The sequence below is a fragment of the Danio aesculapii genome, chromosome 15 (assembly GCF_903798145.1).
Source record: "Danio aesculapii chromosome 15, fDanAes4.1, whole genome shotgun sequence".
Lineage (NCBI taxonomy): Eukaryota > Metazoa > Chordata > Actinopteri > Cypriniformes > Danionidae > Danio > Danio aesculapii.
This window is the reverse complement of record NC_079449.1, coordinates 36,116,062-36,140,365: the sequence shown is the minus strand read 5'-3', so window position 1 is coordinate 36,140,365 and position 24,304 is coordinate 36,116,062. Positions and strand designations below refer to the sequence as shown.

The following is a 24,304-nucleotide window of genomic DNA, read 5'->3' as shown; positions in this document are numbered from 1 at the left end:
AAATCTTACTCAGTTATGCGCGTGTTTTTATGCGTATTTTTCAAGTTATATGCATCATGACATTTCCATCAATTATTTTATGCGCGGGTGGAAACGTAAGGCTAAGGCGAGAAATACCGCTTCGTCTTTAAAAAAGGTCAGGAGACTGACAGAAACTCAGAGTTTAGGCAATAAAACCTGCTCCTGACCAGGTTAGGTTCACAGAGTATGTTACCACAGTAACTGACTCTGAGTTAAAGTTACCTCTTTCAGAAACAGGCTTGATTTACCCAGCTTTCTTTTAACAAGTTTAACAAACCTGCCATTGTGAAACGGAAAACCCAGAGTTTCTCTCATTTCAGGGTTAAAATACTCTGAGTTTTCACTTGACCTCCTTTCTGAAACGGGCCCATGGTCTTCTTAACCAAGCCCAAACAAGAACATTATGCTATTCCGTCATTCAATTACTTTTACAGTGTATCTGTCTCCTAACCCCACCTCCAAAAATTGCCCACCTGGGATTTCTGTCAGTCCACCCATCCGTGGCTGGCAAGAATGGGCCTGATATAATACGTCCGAGTTCCAGTCATGCTGTTCACATTCATACTGTATAGAATGTACTCTTCTAATGGCCAAGTTAAATTCAAATGTAGTACCTAATGATTAGTAGGCAACTTCGGACGGAGCCCATGTTCCTGGAGGACCACCAGCTCTGCATATATTCTTGGTCTTCTTAACCAAACACACCTGATTCAGATCATTTCAGTAGCAGAGACTGAAAGACCTGTAATGGGTGTGATAGACAAAGGAGACATCCAAAACATGCAGTGTTGGTGGTCCTCTAGAAACGTGGTTAACTTGGCTTTTTTTAGTTTATTTATGACAATTTGCTTTTGTATAATGTTATTATTAGTAGTAGTATTATTTATTATATGCATATTTATATTTGTTTTTTTAAATAAAGCTTAGATTTGCCCACCTGTCAGGTTTTGGACCATTTGAGGCATAGCATGTGTATTTTGAAAAACTTGCGTTATTACTGTTCATTTATTAGTTTGCTGAAAATTAGAACTGAATTTAGAAATAGTTTTGAAACAAATCTTTGCGCTTAACAAACGAAATTAATTATGTAGGCTAATTGATGTCACGTTTCCTTATCCACAAAGAGAGTGAAAGTAAAAATGAGGAGGCTCATTCTCTCACTCGCGCTGCAGATGATCTGTTTAACTGTTTTCTCGCTAGTGAAGCGCTCAGTTTTTTCACTTACAAAGTCTGCCATGTAAATAGCTAACGCTCTATGGCGCGACGCAACTGACTCTTAAAGGGAATGGGAGATCATTCTCTGATTGGTTTATACTCAAAACACACCTATAACTCATTAGGAGAATAAGCTCAACTGTGTTAGGCCATGCGCCGCGGCGCAAAGCGAATTTTTCTGTCCTTAAAATTAGGGTTGGGTATCGTTTGGGTTTTTTTCAATACCGGTGCTAAATCGATACTTTTAAAATGATGCCGGTGCCAAAACGATGCCTGAACTGATCATTTTAGTCACAAAATTATGGTGGATGTCAAAAATTTTACGACAACTTTAAAAAAAAAGAATTTTAATAGAACAATATAATTTAAAGGGCACATAGTTTACCCCTTTTTTATGATTTAATATTAATATTATGGTTCTTCTGAGTGTGCCAGTTTAGGTTTAGTTTGAAACACAATTCAGATTTTTCTATTATAATGTGTTATAAAGTGTCATTTTGAGGGCGTGTACACAGCTCGCTGTTTTAGGGGTGTGTTGCTTCATATGAAAATTAGTTTCGACTTCCTGCCCAATGCAACAAGGGGGCGGAGCCAAGAGCTCCCGCTTTGTGCTTGCAACAGACAGGCAGACAGAGAGAAGCAAGCAGCATGAATGAGAGGATCAGCATTCAGCCGTACATGTACACCTTGGACACAGACCAAGCAGAGTACACAATCATTTGTGTCTTTGTATAGTTTTACAGCCAACTGTGTGCTAGTTTAAAGTTCCAAGCGTGTACACCGACACTAATAACCACGCACACTGAATTAACTTTGACTGAGGCACCGGATGACCCGCTTAGAGCCGTGACACGGAACACCAGACACGGACATTCACATGTTATTTAAAATGAAGCTATTCAGATGGAGCTCTGTGGTGCGGCAGAAACATGAAGTGTCCCGAATCCTGGCTAGGCGCCGCGGACAGCCGCCGACTTGAAGCTCCGTTGTGTGTACCCTGATAGAAACCTATGTTTAGAATTCTAAAATGCATGGCGCTGCGCGTCGCTGAGTGGCACTTCTGTTGTGCGACCTGCAGGCAAGTTCATTATTTTATTTCCAATGGAGAGATACTCACGTGAGGCAAAGGCGCTCGAACTTTTAGCTCCACCTAGTTAAGATCACACTCACAGGGAGCTTCTGTGACCTCAAAAAATGCAAATGGCTAAAGTTTAAGATAGACGCAATGAAAAGTACTAGTTTGCAAACCTACCTACAAACAAACTAAGTTACAAACAATAATTCCGATTACAGCGATCATGTGATGAATGCTGATCTTGTGTTGAGTCCAATGAGCCTTACATCTAAAAATAGAGCAAGGGTGTTCCTTTAGTAGTGACATCTCTGTCAATCAATATTGGTGGGCGGGGGGACCTCACTCCTACGTCAAGTTGCGGTCGATCTAAAAACCGCTCCAATTGGTCCACCACTTTTCCGTTGTTAAATTGAAAAAAAGGACTGTGTGTGTTTATATCACCCCAAAATGACGGTCTATACACTCTACTTACACACATTTCTGTCCAAACAGCTTGAAAAGTAGATTTTTTACCATAGGTGCCCTTTAAGTTTAAAGTAAACATCAATTCATATTTTATATATTTGAATTAAATTAATATATTTCCTTTGATAATTTGTTGGTTAGCATTATGAAATTACATTATGTTACTACTAATCTGTGGGGGTGCGGGCAGGGGCCACATACTTTTAGGAGCACATTTTAACATATATATCACAAAATACTTAAAAAAATTATTGAAAGTCATTTTTTTCATGCATCACTGTGCAGTCTCATATAATTAAATAACTTAAACTCAAAATAATCTTCCTTGTTAATTTATTTGACAAGTAACATTGTACTGGTGTAGGATAACACATTTCTAACATTCAAGTACATCAAGGCACATTGCTGCACCTGTAAACTTTAACAGATAGGCCTACAGTTGAAGTCAATTTATTTTGCCCTCCCATTCATTTAAAATAATGTTTCTGAAAATTTTCACAGTTTCCTAAAAAATAATTATTCTGGAGTGATAAGTCCTATTTCTTATTGTTTATTTTGTGAATAAAAGCAGTTTTAAATTTGAATAAAAATAAGGTCAGTATTATTAGCCTCCTTTATATTTACTGTATATTTTTGATATACACAACAAATCAGTTACAAAGTAACTTGACTAATTATTTTAATTTTCGTAGTTAACTGATTAAGTCTTTAAATTACACTTTAATCTGAATAAAAGACTATAAAATACTTAAAGGGACTTTGTCTGAACACAACTGTCTTGCAAAATAACTAGTAGAATGTTATGCACTAACTACCACCATGAGGTAGATAAAAACGTTGATATTAGAAATTAGTTAGTTAAACTATTATGATTAAAAATGTGCTGTAAATGAATTATGTGTTGAAGACGGAAATCAAAAATGAATGAAGGCAAAACTAAACGAGTTGAATATGACTTACATGAGCGTGACTGAAAACTACATTTGATCAATGTGTTACATCTGTTCACTGGTTCTTGCCGACTGTTTGTAAATTCAATACTGCACTTCCTAACGTAAAACTATGTACACTAGATTTCTGATTAATAATAGTCTCTGCATAGCCGAGGACTTCCCATATATTAAAAGTGTTAAAATCGCTATTGAAAACAGAAGTCTAATATCACCAACAGTGGACATTTTGATGGTGTTTCACAACATGAACATGACTAAAGTTTAATCTTTTTATTACCTGTGTCCGATCTTTAACGTCTCATCCGAAAGACCGAAAACCAGGCTGAATGCGCTATACTGAATGCACGTTGTGTGCGTCCCTTCCCTAAGCAACAATAACAATCGCCTGACATCGTCTGTATTCCTCAAAGTTGTTTAGAATTAAATGCTTAGAGATGGTGTGACACAACGCCTGTGTGCCTTTGTTGTTGATGCTTCTAACATCTTTGTTGAAGCACCAGTGGCACCAAAATTAGGCACCGAAATTCATATGCTGATTTGATCCGGTACATACAGGTTACAAAGGTACCGGTGCTGTAATGGCCCTTAATGCTTTTGCGCCCTGCACTTTGGACTTTGTGCCTAGATCATTAAAATAGAGTCCTTTGTGTGTTTTTCCCTAACTTGGTGACCCTGAAATTTCATAACTGCTGGGATGCAAAACATCTGGAGTTCCTGGAGAGCCTCAGTTCTGCAGAGTTTGGTTCCAATAGTGCTTCTCCACACATACCTGTAGTTTTCAGAACAATGTTCGAAGAACTTAAGAAAGATGAGCTGGATCAGTGGGATTAATGTTGAATTCTGTAGGGCTGTGAAATGCACCAAAGACTTGCCAATATACTGTGCTGTTTGTCCTCCATGTGCTTTCAAAATCATACAAAATAGATTCTACGGCAGCATCTGAAAGAAGTTCCCTCCAAACATGCACTCCAAGGAAGTCATTAAGGCACATCTGAATCCAAATCTAGATTTATTTCCTGACTCTACATCTGATTGGTTTTTGAATGTATTCTTCACTGCCTGTGATATCCCACAGTGGCCTACACATGTGGTTTCAGTCTATACATGCCCTGAAGGCACCCTGTGGTTTCTGGCACCAAGACATTAGTGGCAAACTCTTCAAGCTCTGTGGGTTGCAAGGTGGAGCCATTGTGGTTTGAACTTGTTAGTCTGGCACCTCCCACAGACACTCAATTGGACTAAGATCTTAAGGAATTCGAAGGTCAGGGCAACACCTTGAGCTCTGTATCATGCTCTTCAAGTCATTGCTGAACAAGTTTCACTGTGTTCATTATCCTGCTGAATGAGGTCATTTAATCAATTAAACACCATGAGGGATTGTACCTGGTTTACAACTAGATCCATAAGAATAACCAGACCCAGGATTTGCCAAATGTTCCCTGCACATAGCAGGGGTTTTCAAACCTGTCCTGGAGCCCCCTTGCACTGTTCATTTTGTATTTTTCCTTTATCAAGAGAAACCCAACTCAGAATCAGGAGTGTTAGGTAGCTTGAAAACTGAACATCATCTGGCTTTTTCCAACTTTCTTTCTCATTAAAATGTTCGTTCACCCCAAAATTTTTATTTATTACTGACCTTCATGTCACTCCAAACTCCTGAGACCTTTGTTCGGAAAACAATTAAAGATATTTTAGGTAAAACCTGAGAACTCCTTCATCCTAAATAGAAAGGGTCCCGACTCATTCAATGTCAAGACAAATACCCCCCAAAAAAACAGACCATATGCTTTCAGTCAGTGGATCAGTCAGAGTATTATTAAGTGCTGAGAATACTTTCGAGTGCACGTAAAATAAAAATAATGACTTTATTTAAATGTTTCTTTACCTCAGTGGCAGTATACATTACCTGACAAGTCTTGTCATCGATACTTCTTCACTTCTTCTGAAATTCTTCAGCAGGATAGCAGTCATTCTCATACATCAGCCTCCACATCAAAGTTCCCAAAAGAAAAGAAGGTGAAGGTGCTCCAGGATTGGCCAGCCCACCCACCAGAAATGAACATTATTGCGCATGTCTGGGGTAAGATGAAGGAAGAGGCATTGAAGATGAATCCAAAGAATCTAAACAAACTCTGGGAGTCCTGCAAGAACACTTTCTTTGCAATTCCAGATTACTTTATTTAAGTGGCAAAACTTTTGTCTAAACAAAGTCAGACCTTACTGTCCTAATTAAATCACTAAAGCATGAATAAATCAAGGCATGGTCATATTTTATTTAGGTAAAATAAGCGTAATCTAGAGGCCTTTGCCTTTCATATATGCCATTTCTGATACCAAATGATCAACTAAAACTTGGATAGGTGACAATACTTTTGCTAGGTACTGTAGTTTGCACAATTAAGTGACGTGCTTGGCTATGCTGCTAATGGTACTACCACGGATGTGCCTGTGTTTTGTTTCTTACAGAGGAAGTCCTGATTGGGCATCTGGGGTATACATCAGTGCACAGTGCTCGTGAATGTACTGAGGAAAAGAAACTTAAATAAAGTAGTAATTTTTGTGTTAATTGTGCACAAAGGTATTCTCATAGATTTAGAATAGTTCGATTGAACCATGAAAACATATGGACAGTTTTGGGGATTTTTCTGGCAGTTTCTGGTGCCTTTCCGAACTTTGAACAAGTTGGAAACCTTGCTGTCTATGGAGAATGAGGGAGCTCTCAGATTTCACCTAACACATTGCAAATTGTGTCTCAGGCAACTAGGATTACATGAGAGTAATTAATAACATAATTTTCATTTTTGAGTAAACTAACTCTTTAATCCTGAACTCCGAGTTGATACCTCTAAGGTTACTAGAGGTATGTTGATTCTAAAAGCAGGCTTGGAAGTTCAGTCAACTCAAAGTATGATAACCTTGAACACAATGGACATTCTCAACAGAAACGATGGGTAACTATAGGCTCGTTTCCACTGACTGGTACGGTTCGGGTCGGTACGGGTCACCTTTATCAGGTTTGCGTTTCCACTACCAAAGGTACCGTTTTGGTGGGTGTGGTGTATGACAGAATGTTTCAGTCCATGTCATTCTCGCTCGAGGAAATGTCTACAATAAAGTTGTATGGGTCGCTCACATATCATATGAGAAGCACTCACAAAACAGATGCTTTACACACATAAATACTTTTATTAAATAAATGAATATATATAAACACATACAGCCCCTTACAGTCTCCGATGTGTTACCAACTACAGAAGAACTACACACAGCAGACATTTCGTCCGTATTTAGGTTCAAAAACAACAAAAAATATAGCCTACAGTCAGTGAAAACCTCTTATCTGTGTCCGTAATCTTCAGCAGCACATATTCTCTGTTAGACAGTAATTCCATCATTCCCAGTTCAAATTAGTCCAAAAAGTGAACATAATAGTTATACATGGCATTTTGTTCATGTTTGCTGAAAAATAATGTGCTCCTTTTTTTCCGGCTTCTCCTTTGCTTTTTGTCAGTATCTGACAGGATCGGGTTTCAAAAGCACGTTAATAATCAAGTGCAGGTTATTATCATCAGCTCAAGAAGTTTGTTATTTCAGTTATAGACGCGCGGCAAACTCAAGGAAGAAAGCGAAACCGCTCGCCTCGTAAAAAACTACAAGGCACAGGGCAAATCTGCTCTACACCATGGCTTTGTGGCTGTTCATCAAGACGACGACAAGGTTTGTTTGAGCCCGGATCGACCATGGCTTGTTATTATATGTATATATAATTCCGCTGTAATCTCTCGCTGTGTATTTTAAACATGGTGGGTTTTTTGTTTTCATTCTGGCTTGTTGCGTAAGTGAATGACGTATCTCTGTAAACCAATAGCGTACAGCTGTGCGTCTAGCTCCGCCTTTTGGTACTTTTGGTGTTTGGTACCCTTTCGAAAGGGTGCCGAAAAAGTTGTATGGTATGGTTCAGAACCGTACCAGACCATATGGAAGCAGACGCCAAAAGCACTCAGGCCTCTTCTTTCTGCTTCTGCTTAATGGTGAGCTACATTCATAGTGCTTATTTCCCCCTTATGGTAGTCGTGCAATATTTTATAATCTTGATTTTAAATCTTATAACATATAGTGAACAAGAATTATGGCAGCGTACATAACCTGAAAGTGAACTGTTTTTGAAACTGAAAAATTAGGTTATACACTTACAGTACCTATCCTTAAATGTACCTGGGAATGTCACATAACCTGCATTCTGGAATGTTCCCTAGTGCTGTCATTTCCTCAGGCAAACACTGTGAATGTACCAGACAACCTTCTTTCACTGCTCCTAGGTCCTGATACCCCCATCCCAATGCATTAGTCTAACTCCGGCAGTGATTTTGAGAACAGATTGTTTGCTTTTATTGTCTAATTAATCTAGATTTTATGATTTAACTCTGATAGAAGATAAACAATATTTAATTGACCTGTGACCGAGAGGCTTTAAATCTTAACTAGATTTGCTCAATGGTACTTATGTGGTAATGTTTCAGTAAATAAGTATAGTATTGAGAATATATTATGGACTACTGCGCCACCTTGTGGTCTTTTATGACCTTTTACAGTTTGTATGTATGCTGCAACACCTTCAACACCCAAAGGAAATGATGTTTATTATGTTTTATTTCCAAATATTTAAAATACATCAGCATGTTAAAGCAGAACAAGTGGTACAAACATGTCTGGTTTTTCATATTCTATGTTGTTTGTTATTTCTAAATCATTGAACTGTTAGCTGGTCATTATGTATTTACATAGTGTATTGTACTTAACACATACAAACAACATTCATGAAACACAGGGTGCTAAAATAATATTTTTAAATAAAAAAGCTGAACTCAGTTTGACAGTCAAAGCAAACATTTAAACCACACAAGTACAAAGTTACGATCATGCAATATATATATTTTTTATGAAATCAAAACAATAAAAAAACATGTCCAACATTCAGTCATTGAGAGCATTCAGTCAAAATTATTAGTTGGTGCAAAATATAATTAATAAAGTGAGTATGTGCATAAAACAGTAGGTTCTTTTCAATGGCATTTGCACATTTGTTCAGTTAGAACCATCTCCTCAGGATAAAATAAAACATTTTCAAAAGGGCATTTCAGCCTCTTTCAACATCAGCGTACCCTCATGTCACAATATATATCGTTGAAAATATCCAACAAAACCACCAAGCATTTTTCTGTTTAATAGACGTCTAAACATAGACAGGTCTATTAGACTGCTTTTAAACACAAATAAACCTAGCTGGGAAGTCCTTGGAGGTATTATAATGGCCATTAAGTTGAAATCAGTAGAGTTCTTTCAATGTTTTAATAAGCTCTCTGCTTTGCTTATTACACACATCAAATGATTTGACATTCCCACTCTTAAGAGATGAGATAATACAGTTAGTGATGCTGGTTTGTAAAAGTTGTGTTCTTCATTTATTTACAAAAATGTTATGTTTTGCTAGTGTTTAACTGCTACAGACATGGAAATATAAAAAGATATGACCCTTTTTTAATCATTGTGACATGTCTGGGATATACCAGTGTAGAAAAGTACATACTCTGACTATCTGTACTTTTACACACAGTATATTTAGAGATGTATGACTCCCCAAACAATGCACACACAATAAATAAATTTGGCTAAAAATACTAACATTCAAGTATTCAGATATGGTCTGAGACCTTAAGTGTAGTATTGATACTCTACAAAGTTTAAAATGTCAAAACATTTTCAAATGTCAGCAATCCATTCCGGCACATGGACTTCCTCATTGCTATGATCCAAATGTGCGACTCCTGTCTAGTCTTTTCTTGGCAGGGTTTGGGTACTGGGGGTTCTCAATGACCCCTTCCCCAAACTTGAGTTCCAAGAAGGCACGATGGTTGTTCGGACCATAAGTAGTGATGCCAGCAAATGGCATTGGCACCAGGGGTTGCAGGAAATGTTCTGGAAACTCCACGTCTTGTTTGTGCTCAGTCCAAGTGTCCCTGGTCATAACTCCATTACGGGGATAAAATGGCCATAAATCAACATGCAAATGGTTGGCTTCGCTATACTGAACACGGTAGAAGTCGCCTTCAACAGCTCGCTCCCACACGTAGCCATTAGCATCAACCAGAGAACCAGAGTCAAGATTCTTTAGATAGTCGCAATTTGGAACATCGTCCAAGTAGATGCCCAAGTCCACATCATAGTCCCATGGGATTATATCCTGATGCCGGGCAGCTCCCAATAGGGAGCCCCCTTCCAGCCAGTAGCGCACACCAGAGCTTTCAAGGATGTTGATCACATATTTAGTGGTCTCTCGGAGGGCACGCAAGCAGCAAGGTGGAGTCCAGCGCTCAATGTAAAGATATTCCGGTGTGTCATCTCGAACTGTCCCGAAACATCTTGCAGTCTCTTTACTGCAGCCAAACCACTGATCTCGACCATCTGGCAAGATCAGGCGCTTCAGGCCGAAGCTGCGCATGAGGTGATTAGTGGCGTCTTTCAGGCGAGTATCAGCTTTCCACTGGTTGTGTGCAGAGCTAAACAGAGGCCGATGGCTGGCTGAAAATGAAGGTCCCTCCAGGAGTTTGACCTTCCAGCCTCGAAGAGAAGTTTGGACAAACAAGGAAGACATCAGGGGGCGCCCTAATGGAACCGAGAGATTAAAGAGGTCCTCAGTGCGAATAAGAACAATAGCGTCTCCCTGCAGAGCTGTGCAGACGCTACCGCTGCTCCCTGAGGCAGCAGGGCTGTAAGTGGCAGTCCATTCCCGCAGATTAACCCGAAGATGCAGGCACTGCACTGAAGAGCGGGTCAGCACTGGTGCAGCAACCAGTCGGACCGGCCCACCACCTTCCCCTTCCAGCTCTCGAATGAGACGCTCAACCTGTCGGCCGTGGTCCAGCTCCACACCATCAGGAACTAACAAAGAAAACTCTGTCTGCACGTTGAACTCGGGACGGTTAGTTTGTGGAGGCTGGTCAGGACTTGGGGACAACACCAGGAGCCGTGCTCCCTCTGGAAGAGCCAAAGGAGGGTACGGCGGATTTTCAGCAACTGCGAGGAATGGTAATTCTGGTCTCTGGCGCAGAAAGGAGCGTGCAACATCACCAACATAGTTTTCAAAGTCTTCAAATTCACGAACCAGGATCGTGACGCGTGGACCACGCATGTTTCCCTCAAGACCTCCTAATTTAACACCTCCAACCATGCTTCCACCTACAAGGTTACCCATTGCTCCTAGCCCTGGCACAGGAAGAGAGGCTTTCTTTAAGCCTTTACCTTGCTCTCGACGCTTCTCCATCATTTGCTGCTGGGCCCGTGAGACGTAATACAAGATGAGCAAGTTTAAAATGATTGCTCCAGTTAACAGAGCCTGGCAAAAACTGATACGCATTATGGCTCTTGTGGTGTTATGGCAGATACAGTAAATGAAATCTCAGGTTATTCTGACTGTCATAAAATGTCCAAATTCTTGAAAACCTGAACATTAAGATCCTGGTTTGGCCGAAAGTGATGCTGAAAGTGGGCAGTGTTTGAGGTAAATATTTAATGAAACATCTTCTTCGACTTGATCAGTTTCCGCTCATGTCTTCCTCTCTGTCAGCTGATTCCACTCAGGAAAAAAGACTGATGGATTGATTCCATTATTGACCAAATTGGCTTAAGTTCTCCATAGTCCATTAATTAAATGCTATAGGCTACACAGGGAAAAACAAAACAATATTTTAATAAACAACTTCTCTTTCCAAAGCACAAGGTTATTGTACAGTTCAAGTTTGTACTACAAAAGCCCCATTAGTCACCACTTTTAAGTCTACCAACTAACGTGACCTAGAAATATATGCTACAGAGATGTTTAAATGCTGCTGTCCCAATTAGAGATTAGCTCCAGATAACCTACATTCACGTATTGCAGATTGCAAACTCACATGTGCTCACTCGAGACAGTTCATCCAAATATAGAACATACATGCAAAATTAAACCTAAACAAGCATACAATCACGCATCAACGCAAAACTATGCAGCCTCTGATTTTGACAGCCTTTACAAATATACACAGACACACCTCATTATGCAAAACTGTTTACGTCACGGTTGTGAGAACTAACATTTTACAGTGGATTCAACATTTTCCTCATCAGCGCATTATTTGCTCGCAGTTCTCGCTATTCTTCCCCATGCTTATTCGGAAATGAGCAGAGGAAGCTCGAGAGGAGATCACAATATAGCAGGAAGCTCAAGCTACTGGGTCGCCTCGCTCAATCTCATAGAAATAGAGCGAGAGGGTAGAGCGTGAAGGGAAGTGACACACGAGTTCTGAAATGGGCGGGGCTTAGCACATATTTTCTTTTTTAATTTATTTACAGTGCATTCTCTGTGAGAGATTATTTATTGGTTATATAAATATTTTGTTTGTTCTATTATAGAATATTAGTAACTGCTTATATGAAATAAAACATTTATTTAAAAAATACAAAACATTTACAGTGATTTAGAATGTTACAGGTAAAAATATGTAATTTATCTAATATTTAGTTTATAAACTGACGAATCGGGAATATTTAAAATGTATTTAGAAATTATAAAACATGAAATAATGCCTCGCGTATTACACCCTCCATTTTTGTCATAATTTTATTGAGGTTTCTGAGGTGTGTGGGCCACAAACCAATCTAATCAATAAATAACACGATTATATTCCAAGAAAACAAAACAAAAACGCGTTATAAAGATTCAAATCAAATTAAATTATAAAAAATAACAGCAACTTTTCAGCTTTGGTAGATTTCCCGGTGTCAATTTAAATAAAAAAAAAAACGTTTCGAGTGGCTTTGGCCGGAAGTGACGCGAGTTCTTCAAACTCTCGCGCGAAAAAACAACAACAAATGCTGCAGAAATGGCGGCCGGTTATATTCAAAGATTCCCCTCAAAGCGGTGTTTCGAACGTAATTTTAAGAGTTATGTACAGGACACGATGACAAAGTTCGTCGTTTGGACAAAAGACAGGACTTTTGGTGTGGAGGGTAAGCTTGTGTAACCCTTAGCATCCTAAATTAGCCAGGTTTCAGTTGTTGTATATTCAAACAAGGCGTAGCAAGCTACGCCGTTTAATATGAGAGCACAAATTTACTTACTGTAGCTAACTTGCTTTTACAGACCCCAAACTAGGATCCAAATGCATTGTATGGGAACTCCAGTACGTTCCTTTTGACGGGATACCCTTCATGTTGGTGGGGAGGATGGTTTACTCCTGTCACAGAGGCGCAGACAAGCACAAACACCAAAAACAGAAGAGACAAGAACAGCTGGTATGTAGATGAACAGTTACGTACGTTGTCTAAATTCATAGATATGTTAAATATATCCATGGTCTAAACCGAGGTAAAGTTCTTAAAAAGTTTTTATAGTCGCACATTCGTTAATTTTAAACGGTACCTATTAGGGCTGCACGACATTGGAAACATTTGACATTGCTATATTTTATTTTCTTTGCGATTTATATTGCGATATAATGTAACATATTGCGATTATAAGTTCACCAGATGATTTAAATATATAAATAATATTATTATTTATTTTTATTTTTTTTGCAAAGACTTTAGATTGATTAGTATGATTTTATAGGGGAGTCAAATATAAATATTATTAATTTTATGTAATTATACAAATATAATAAACAAAATACAGTCATAAATAAGCACAATGGAGCAAATATTCAAGTAAAAATATACAGTAATTTATGGTTTTCTGGAGAGAGTCTAACAGTATTCGGTTACATACATTGAATAATCAAATGTAAATTAACAATGCATAACTTTTCACCATATAAATTGTTCAATAAAATGAATCTTTATAGGTTGATTTCACATGACGCCATTGATGACTCGCAAAATTCAGATGGAGGGCAGGAAGTGATTCTTCTACATAGGAATCACTGTCAGAACATCTAAATGTTTCTATTTTATGTTGTTTAGAATTGTTTAAATCGGCCAAAATAAGGAATGCCGAACAGCTTTTATAGACTTCCAAACGTTTTTGCCCATAAAGCGGGGAAATGTACAAGAAATTGGCTGAAAAACGAAAGAAAATGCGGCATAAACATTTATTAGGGGCATCCATGTGTACAAACTTTTTTCAATGTGATAATTCGTTTCACAAGCACCAATAAAGTTTATGTACAGGCCTAACTATGTATATAAATATGTTAGTGTTATATAAAATCAGAAACAAACACCACCACACTCATACAAAATCCAGGAGAATATAAATAACTTACTCTGCCATGTAATCATTGTAATGAAATTGTAATACTTTACTAGTATTTTGGTGGAATAAACAACTGTAACGTTAACGTCTATATGCACAGCGGCGGTGAAGGTTTGTTGATGCCGAACAAAAAAATAAATGCAACCCTTTGCAACAAAACTAGACTGTTATTATTATGGAGCACTTCCCCCCCTTACGAAAATAAATCAATAATAATGTAGACTTTGTGTCCATGCTTTTGTTTGCTTTCATCTGTTATTTCGTGATGTAATTTATAATAAACATGTTTTTGAACCATATAGTAAAGTGTATAATGTGTACAACTCTTTGTTAATGAATGTTACTGAATACTGTAGCATTATAATATGTAAACTGTAATGTTAGTGTAAACTGTGGTGCGTTGTGATGGTGTATAAATAATAGCATAGAAAACTGAAGTCTGAATTAATTATTTAAGAATTAATTAATTTTATTACTATAGTTGTGTTGCAACAACATAATTACTTAGTTTAATTAAACTATCTATAATATGCTTCCAAACACTGTAGTTTTTACTATAGTAATTTTTCATATCACGTAATAGCTTATGCAGTATATACCGCCTCGATGACAGACAAATGTTTTTTAGTTTAGTTGAAAACTCGACCCTTTTCACGGTAAAATGATCATGCCCAACATATGTGGTTATTTTCTATTTATGTCTTCTTTGAAATAGGATATAAATCGCAAAAATATAGATTTTCCTCTGTCTCCTATTCATTTTTTTTAACTTCCTGCCCTCTATCTGAATTTTGTGTGTCAACAGAACCATGTGATTGAAAACAACCTATTAACCTTCTTTATGCTTTATTAAATTGCTTTGAGCTATCTCATAATGCTTTTATAGTCACAGGCCATAAAAATGCACATGCAGAAAATTAACTTGCACTGTTGTGCTTAATGAATACTTTGAATATTTGGTCCCAAATCACATGTACGAATGACTTCAATACCAATTAATTAATTGTGAACATTGTTGTAAGTTGATAGTCATTGGCTGCTAATATGATTTCCTTGTTTAGAATTTGCAAATAATAACATAAAATAATGATAAAGTCTGAATGTGTTAATATATATTCAAACTTTACCTCAATTTTGTGGGGAGACATATAATATAATATAATATAATATAATATAATATAATATAATATAATTATTTTACAAATATGTATCATGAAGACATTTTGTAAATTTCTAATTCTAAATATCAAAACATAATTTTTGATTAGTAACGCTAAGTAGTTAATTTGAACAAAGGATTTTTTTTAACCCTCAGTTTTCAGTTTTTCAAATACTTTTATTTTTGCATACATATTGGCAAAACCTAACAAACCGTACATAGATTGAAAAGTTTATTTTTTGTGAAAGCTTATTCTTAGTGCTGGGCAAAGATGAACTGTGTCCAAAATAAATGCTTGAGTGTTTTTAGGGCTGTCACAATAATGGAATTCGATACCAAACGGTTCAGGAATTTTTAAAACGTCCATTTCCCGCTAACATTTGAGCGCTGTTGAGCTTGTTCTTAAACAGCGCTGATTTGCCATTGTGTTCATGTGCACAACAGAAATGACTTTGATTGACCATGAAGGTCATTGTTCACCAAACTCACCGCTGTTTACTGACTGTAACCACAGATACAGAGACACTGGAGCATTTTAAAGTGGCTTACATCAGTCGATTCATCAGCAGATAGCTAGTATGTCATCTTATAAACAGACCAGCTGCTTTAAAATGCTCCAGTATCCTAATATCTGTGTTAATACAGATTGCTTCACGTAGTGTGTCGTTAGAACACAAGGTAACAATGTAAACTGCTCACCTAATGTTTACGTTTGTAATATTTAAATTATTTCCTTATTAATAACCACCTCATGTGGAACTCTGGGGTGCTGAAATGTAATTGGCTAAACTGGCATTGGGGCTGGTTAAAGGGACCAAAACAAAGGCAGACATTCCAGCATGGAAAGCACATTTTCAAAGCAGAATATCTGACGTTAGAATTGTTTTTCAGATGAACAAGTATGTTCACTTAGGATGTTTCTTAAATATCTTCAAACATATTAGGATATTTTTTTGCTTTTCGAAATCAAAAACTTTAACCAATACAGCACCTTTAACCAAAAAACACAATTAACTGTATATTGTTTGTTGCACTTGTGTTATAAGATGATTAAGAAAATAAGAGAAAAATAATAATACAATAAAATAATAAAACAAAAATAACAAAATTTAACTGTGTAAATTTTTATTGTCCTCAGCTTGATGACAGCTCGGACCATTGTAATAAAGAGAAGCGACGTCGTCTCCGGGTCTCCAAGAAACTGGACTGTCCAGCCAGAATATATGTGGTCCATTTAATCAGATTCCCTGATTACAAGGTTTTTTGGTTTTTATATTTTCTATGTGATTGAACTAAATAGCTGTAAATAAACGTTCTTAAAGTGGCATGTTGTTTTCTTTTACAAGTTTAAATAATACAAGTTTAAAATTTTAGTGCCCTGAATTTTTAATGCCTAGAGCATAGGTCTCAAGCTTGATTCCTGGAGGGCCACAGCTCTGCACAGTTTTGCTCCAACCCTACTCAAACACAGCTGATCAAATAATCAAGGTATTCAAGACTACTAGAGACCTTTAAGCAGTTGTGAGTTGGAGGTGGTTGAAGCTAAACTATGCAGAGCTGCGGCCCTTCAGGAATTGAGTTTAAGACCACTGCCCTAAAGCAAAGAAAAATATTTTTTTTATCTAAAGATCTTATTTTATCTATGGTTGACCATAATGATATATTTAGTGCTGGCCAAAGATTAATCATTTTTCAAGTCTTTATTGTCATTCCGCTACATGTGTGGACATACAGAGGAATGGAATGTCGTGTCACGCAGGACCACGGTGCTACAAAAATTAATCATATTCTATAAGCATATATATACGTTTAAGAATGAACATATTCTATAAGATACTTAACCATACACCTAAAACAGTCTATACAAGTACTTTTACATGAGACTGAACAATGTAGTGCAGGATGTTGTGTAAGAGAGGTGTTAGATGAATATTGTGCAAAAGAGGTATTTAAGGTTTAATCATGCAACAGTTATTTAAGGTTAAAACAAGCAGTGCAACATGATTGTGATACACTTATAGTAAACATCGTTTTCTTATTGAGTCCTTGTAAGATGGATTTTAGATAAAGTCTTAGGTGCATAAGAGATAAGAGTGTTTCTACAGTGTTTCTACAGGTGGTTTGTCAAGCCCACTCACCTGTATGAAGTACAATTTGAAAATAAAAGTTTGTTTTGACATAAGATATGTGTATTACACATGCATAAACTAAACTATGCATTTTTATGTTGCATAGATATTAAAATGTGTATATATGATTTGTCACACATATACATACCTAAATAAACAGTTACTCAAGTATATGCATGTAATCTTTACCCAGCACTCATTAATTATGTATTATTATATTTTAATCGAAAGTAAAATTATACTGCAAATAGCACAGACAACAACAAAACCATGTCGGGGGACCCCAAAAAATGTATAGATTGTTTATTACATTTTATGGAGATGCACTCCCACTGCAGAATCATCCCAATCGATCTAACATTCTAAATTCTTTCCTAATAGAGAGATTAAGTCATCTAGTGAAATTGTATTCATATCGCAATATATATCGCAAAATAAAAAATATCGCAATGCTAAATTTTTCCAATATTGTGCAAACCTAAAATGTATTAAATGTCTTAAGTAATGGTAATATAGAATGTAGTGCTGTGTTTGTGTGTGCGTGTATGCATGTAATGAATGCATCAGTGTGTTAGTTACAGTGCTCAGCATATATAAGTTCACCCCTCACAAATCTTTCTTTTAAATTTATATTTTTAATAGGAAGCTATACAATATTATATTGTATATACATTGTGCATATACATTAGATTAGTCAGTACTGAAGCCAAATCTGGAGCTTATCTAACAAAATAACTTACGATAACGGTCCAAAAACTAGTACCCCCAAATTTATATATATAATAGAAAAATATTAAATACAAATTTAAAAAAGAAAAATCAAGAGAAGCACAAAAATTGAAAAAAAATAAAATTTTTTTGTAGTATTTTGCTTGAATTTAATTGTATATTCTTTCAATTTCTAAATATGTTTGGTGACTAAAATATTATTTAATACATATATCTGTTTAATAAATCTGTTTTATTTAAATGTAACAAAATACATTGCCTATATTCACCTAGAAATGGATAAAAATATTCTTTTCAAAATGGGGTGTACTCAATTATGTTGAGCACTGTATGTGAAAAAAAAATAGTCAGAGAGATGGTAATTAAAAATCAGCAGAGTGAGCGAGTGGGGAAAAAAGCAATGCTTCAGTGTAAATGGGAAAATTAAAATGGCTATTTTTGTCTACAAATAAGAAAAGGAGTTGGTATTGCTGTGTTTTCAGATACCTGATAACATTCCTAAACAGAGGAAGGCGAGCGCTTGCCAACTGAGACGTGCTATAGCATCAAACCCATCGGCGGTGAAGTTTGATGAGCAGTATGTTGCTTACTTCCCAGGGGTTGATGAGCACAAAAAACATCCTGTGGTTGGAGAGGTCAGTCACGCATCTTTTGAAACATCACCAAACTTTTTTTTAGCGCTTAAGGTGAATTGGAGTTCTGTTTACATTAGGCCTGTCACAATAATCAATGTATCTATCAACTTATCACACACCATATGAACATGAGCTCAGTCATTTTTGGTGGTGATGTATACTTATTGCCCAAATATAAAAAAACAATCCTAGCAACATTTAAGCTGATTGTGCAACATCTCTATCTCTATTTGAGGTGTCAGTGTCAGTATGGTTAAAAAAATACTATAGCATTTACTATAAATTACTATCTACTATCTGGTAGCCTCTGTTACTTTTTACTTTTTTACCAGTTTTTCTTTGTTAACATTTATTATTATTTGTGTAGGATAGACATTTTCACATTCTGATTCCAATGCGTAATTGCTAAAATGACTTTAATTAAATGAAATATTCTTAAGAACAAAATATAATATCTTCTTTAGAAGAATGCACTTGCATTATGCAAATACACTCACCGGCCACTTTATTAGGTACACCTGTCCAACTGCTCGTTCAGCACATTTCTAATCAGCCAATCACATGGCAGCAACTCAATGCATTCAGGCATGTAGACATGGTCAAGATGATCTGCTACCATTTAAACCAAGCATCAGAATGGGGAAGAAAGGTGATTGCAGTGACTTTGAACATGGCATGGTTGTTGGTGCCAGACGGGCTGGTCTGAGTATTTCAAAAACTGCTAAACTACTGGGATTTTCACGCGCAGCCATCTCTAGTGTTTACAGAGAATGGTCCAGAAAAGAGAAATTATCCAGTGAGCGGCAGTTCTGTAGGCACGAATGCCTTGTTGATGCCAGAGGAGAATAGACAGGCAACAGTAACTTAATAATCGCTAATTACAAGCAAGGTACAGCGTCTCTGAACGCACTACACATCTAACTTTGAGGCGGATGGGCTACAGCAGCAGAAGACCACACTGGATGCCACTCCTGTCAGCTAAGAACAGGAAACTGAGGCTACAATTTGCACCAATTATTCACACTCAGTATTGTTGCTGACCCTGTCCATCCCTTTATGACCACAGTGCACCCATCTTCTGATGGCTACTTCCAGCAGGAAAACACGCCATATCATAAAGCCCAAATCATCTCAGACTGGTTTCTTGAACATAACAATGAGTTCACTGTACTCAAATGGCCTCCACAGTCACCAGATATCAACCCAATAGAGCACATGGGATGTGGTGAAACGGGAGATTTGCAACATGGACAAATCTGCAGCAACTGTGTGATGGTATCATGTCAATATGGACCAAAATCTCTGAGAAATATTTCCAGTACTTTGTTGAATCCACGAAGGTTTAAGGTAGTTTTGAAGGCAAAAGGGAGTCCAACCCGGTACCAATAAAGTGGCCGGGGAATGTATATAGTGTACATATATTGTCATTATATAATGAGTGGCTTAAAATGACAATAATATCGTTCATCTTAGTATTTTGGTGCAGTATATCGTACAAAAAAAAAGTTATCGTGACAGGTCTAGTTTACATTAATAACTAGATATTAAAGTTTGAGGACAAACTTTATGGTGGCTTGAAAAGCCGAGTCTAAAAGTTTGAAGTCGTTTTAAAGTGTAAACAACTGAAGCAGTTTTTATGAAGTTTGAAACAGTCGACATAGATAAGTACATATATGTTAGCATGTTTCTAGGTTGTTGCTAGGCGGTTGCTAAAGTATTCTGAGTGGTTGCTAGGCAGTTGTTAACATCAATTAGCATGATTCTAGCATTAATTAGCATGTTACTAGCATTTTTCTAGCATGAATTAGCATGTTACTAGCATGAATTAGCAAGTAACTAGCATGATTCTAACATAAATTAGCATGTAACTAGCATGATTCTAGCATGAATTAGCATGATTCTAGCATGAATTAGCATGTTACTAGCATGTTTCTAGCATGATTTAGCATGTTATTAGCATGATTCTAGCATGAATTAGCATGTTTCTAGCATGAATTAGCATGTTATTAGCATGATTCTAGCATGAATTAGCATGTTACTAGCATGATTCTAGCATGGATTAGCATGTAACTAGCATGATTCTAGCATGAATTAGCATGTTACTAGCATGTTTCTAGCATGAATTGGCATGTTATTAGCATGATTCTAGCATGAATTAGCATGTTACTAGCATGTTTCTAGCATGAAATAGCATGTTACTAGCATGATTCTAGCATGAATTAGCATGTTACTAGCATGTTTCTAGCATTAATTAGCATGTTACTAGCATGTTTCTAGCATGAATTAGCATGTTATTAGCATGATTCTAGCATGAATTAGCATGTTTCTAGCATGCTATTAGCATGATTCTAGCATGAATTAGCATGGAACTAGCATGATTCTAACATAAATTAGCATGTAACTAGCATGATTCTAGCATGAATTAGCATGATTCTAGCATGAATTAGCATGATTATAGCATGGATTAGCATGTACTAGCATGTTATTAGCATGATTCTAGCATGAATTAGCATGTTACTAGCATGTTTCTAGCATGATTTAGCATGTTATTAGCATGATTCTAGCATGAATTAGCATGTTTCTAGCATGAATTAGCATGTTATTAGCATGATTCTAGCATGAATTAGCATGTTACTAGCATGATTCTAGCATGGATTAGCATGTAACTAGCATGATTCTAGCATGAAATAGCATGTTACTAGCATGAATTAGCATGTTACTAGCATGTTTCTAGCATTAATTAGCATGTTACTAGCATGTTTCTAGCATGAATTAGCATGTTATTAGCATGATTCTAGCATGAATTAGCATGTTTCTAGCATGTATTAGCATGATTCTAGCATGAATTAGCATGTTACTAGCATGATTCTAGCATGAATTAGCATGTTACTAGCATGTTTCTAGCATGAATTAGCATGTTACTAGCATGATTCTAGCATGAATTAGCATGTTACTAGCATGATTCTAGCATGGATAAGCATGTTACTAGCATGATTCTAGCATGAATTAGCATGTTACTAGCATGTTTCTAGCATGAATTAGCATGTTACTAGCATGATTCTAGAATGTTACTAGCATGTTACTAGCATGTTTCTAGCATGAATTAGCATGTTGTTAGCATGATTCTAGCATGAATTAGCATGTTTCTAGCATGAATTAGCATGTAACTAGCATGATTCTAGCATTAATTAGCATGTAACTAGCATGTTACTAGCATGATTCTAGCATGAATCAGCTTGTTTCTAGCATGAATTAGCATGTTGTTAGCATGATTCTAGCATGAATTAGCATGTTACTAGCATGACTAGCATGTCACTATCGTGTTGCTAGCACCTTTCTAGCAAGATTAGCATGTCAGTAGGATGTTAAAACTGTTAGCGTGTGTTAGAATAGCTAGTCACAGTCTCTGGGACAGTTGCTAGGGTGCTGAAATTGGTTGCTAGGGAGTGGCTAGTAAGTTGAAAGGTAATCAGTGATTGGCTGCTGGCTAGACTGAGTTGAATGAGGCCAGACTCTAGTCTGTAGGACAGTCTGATGTAGAGTTATGAGCTCACAAAGGTTGATCCAATGTTAAGTAAATGGGAGTCTTTTACAATGGAAGTCTATGGGACAGTTGCTAGGGTGCTGTAAGTGGTTGCTAGGGAGTGGCTAGTAAGTTAAAAAGTCATCAGTTATTGGCTGCTGGCTAGACTGAGTTAAATGAGTCCAGTTAGAAGTCTGTAGGACAGTCTGATGCAGAGTTATGAGCTCACAAAGTTTGACCCAATGTTAAGTCAATGGGACTTTTGGGATTTTTCTGGGTCGTTTTTCGGAAAACCCAAGGTCGGATCAGTTAGAAAAGATATAGCAACCCGAGTCAGACCAGTTTGAAGGTTTGACGAAAGTTTGAAGTATGTAGCTTGAAAGGCCTAGGAGGAGATACACTTAGAAATTAGTCTCAGAAGAAGAAGAAGAAGAAGAAGAAGAAGAAGTTTAAGATAGATAACAGTATGCTGGCTTTTCAAGCCACCATAATTACATTTCTATAACTGTTTTATGACAATATTTATTTCTTTAGGCCAGAGAAATTCAAGAGACAGTGGACACTACGATGCAGAAACCTATTGAGACATTAGTGGATGATGGCAACACACCAACCCAAGACGACGACACCAACAGAATAAAACCTAAACAACAAAAGTGTGAGAGCTTACTCCGAGAGATTTCTGATCTCACTTCTGATCTACATGATGAGCTATTTTTGGACTTGTTGACTGTTCGATTGAAGGACCTTTTGGAGGATGTGAGGTGTCATACGTCTCATGATGCCACACTTCCTGTGCCTTACACGCCTCCATGCAAAAAACGGAAATGCCTTGAACCCCTTAATGCAATTCCCGAAAATCATCCATCCTCTGCTGTGGAAGATTTGGCCGATGTGGAAAAGCAGTGAAAGCAATCTTCAAGATTTTTATTTTTTTTTTTTGCTTGTAGAGTTATTTAATACTTGCATGTCATTTGTTGTTGTGCCTTGTGTCAATTCTTTACATTTTGTTTACCTTGGGGTAAAATAAATCCAAACTTGAAAATGAAAATGAAATTTGTGAATATTATTGGCACTTGTTTTTGAAGGTTGTTAATGTTATGGTTGGCATTGTGTGTGTTTGTGTGACTAGTATTGGAGTAAAAATATAAGTTTTGACCATTTTTTCTGTATTGGGTAGATACTGGTAAATCTAAGTTTAATCTGCATTGACAGCGTTAACAAGAATTATTTGTATTATTTTGACAAATTACCCGTTAATTGTATATTAACATCTACCCCAACCCTAAACTCAGCCATCACAGTATCATGAAAACAGTAATTAGAATGAGTATTATTCATATTATTTATTCAATTATCCATTAATTTTATTGTATTCACGTTTACGCCAACGCCAACCCTAAACTTAACCATCACAGCAAAGTGAAAACAGTCATTATAATGAGTATTATTTATTCAATTATCCATTATTTTTATTGTAATAACGTCTACGCCTACTCAAACTCCAACCCTAAACTCAACCATCAGAATACTGTGAAAATCGTCATTATAACGAGTATTGTTCATATTATTTATTCAATTATCCATTATTTTTAAATTATTCATTAAAAGATCACCTTTGATCTTTTATGTGAAGCTGCTTTGACAATCTACATTGTAAAAGCACTATACAAATAAAGGTGAATTGAATATTATATATTTAATTATCCATTATTTTTATTGTATTAACATCTATGCCCACTACAACCATAAACTCAACCATCACAGTACTGTGAAAACAGTCATTATAATGAGTATTGTTCATATTATTTATTCAATTATGCATAAATTTTATTGTGTTAATGTCTACATCTACTCCAACCCTAAACTCAGCCATCTCAGTACCGTGAAAACAGTCATTATAACAACTATTACTTATATTATTTATTAAATTATCCATTCATTTTACTGTATTAACAATTACGCCTACTCCAACCCTAAACTCAACCATCACAATACCGTGAAAAGTCACAATAACGAGTATTATTTATTCAATTATCCATAGATTTTATTGTATTAACGTCTACGCCTTCTCCAACCCTAAGCTCAATCATCACAGTACCGTGAAAAACA

General features: G+C 36.5%; 2 protein-coding genes across 4 annotated transcripts; one reads left to right on the top strand and one right to left on the bottom strand.

The window, feature by feature from the left end:
• Positions 1-8,361: 8,361 nt before the first annotated feature.
• On the bottom strand, positions 8,362-11,998 carry fkrp (fukutin related protein). Of its 2 annotated transcripts, none has more exons than XM_056474375.1 (2): positions 11,817-11,998; positions 8,362-11,447 (listed from the first exon to the last, which is right to left on the bottom strand). In XM_056474375.1, exon 2 carries the CDS (start codon positions 11,141-11,143, stop codon positions 9,533-9,535), a length of 1,611 nt encoding a protein of 536 aa, XP_056330350.1. In that variant the 5' UTR covers positions 11,144-11,447; positions 11,817-11,998; the 3' UTR covers positions 8,362-9,532. The 2 variants fall into 2 exon arrangements, with proteins under 2 accessions (XP_056330350.1, XP_056330351.1); XM_056474376.1 differs by having other exon boundaries at positions 11,860-11,998.
• A 610-nt stretch (positions 11,999-12,608) lies between these two features.
• On the top strand, positions 12,609-23,242 carry si:dkey-31c13.1 (uncharacterized protein LOC100002197 homolog). 2 transcript variants are annotated; one of them, XM_056473718.1, is made up of 5 exons: positions 12,610-12,774; positions 12,908-13,059; positions 16,315-16,434; positions 18,517-18,669; positions 22,727-23,242. In XM_056473718.1, exons 1-5 carry the CDS (start codon positions 12,648-12,650, stop codon positions 23,099-23,101), a joined length of 927 nt encoding a protein of 308 aa, XP_056329693.1. In that variant the 5' UTR covers positions 12,610-12,647; the 3' UTR covers positions 23,102-23,242. The 2 variants fall into 2 exon arrangements, with proteins under 2 accessions (XP_056329694.1, XP_056329693.1); XM_056473719.1 differs by lacking the exon at positions 16,315-16,434 and having other exon boundaries at positions 12,609-12,774.
• Positions 23,243-24,304: the final 1,062 nt, after the last annotated feature.

What these genes read in the sequence shown, in the direction of transcription:
- fkrp (XM_056474375.1), bottom strand. Translation starts at nt 11,143, where the DNA reads ATGCGTATCAGTTTTTGCCAGGCTCTGTTAACTGGAGCAATCATTTTA.
- si:dkey-31c13.1 (XM_056473718.1), top strand. Translation starts at nt 12,648, where the DNA reads ATGGCGGCCGGTTATATTCAAAGATTCCCCTCAAAGCGGTGTTTCGAA. An exon ending in AGAAGAGACAAGAACAGCTG is followed by an intron (nt 13,060 to 16,314) that starts GTATGTAGATGA and finishes TATTGTCCTCAG; the next exon opens with CTTGATGACAGCTCGGACCA. An exon ending in AACATCCTGTGGTTGGAGAG is followed by an intron (nt 18,670 to 22,726) that starts GTCAGTCACGCA and finishes TTATTTCTTTAG; the next exon opens with GCCAGAGAAATTCAAGAGAC.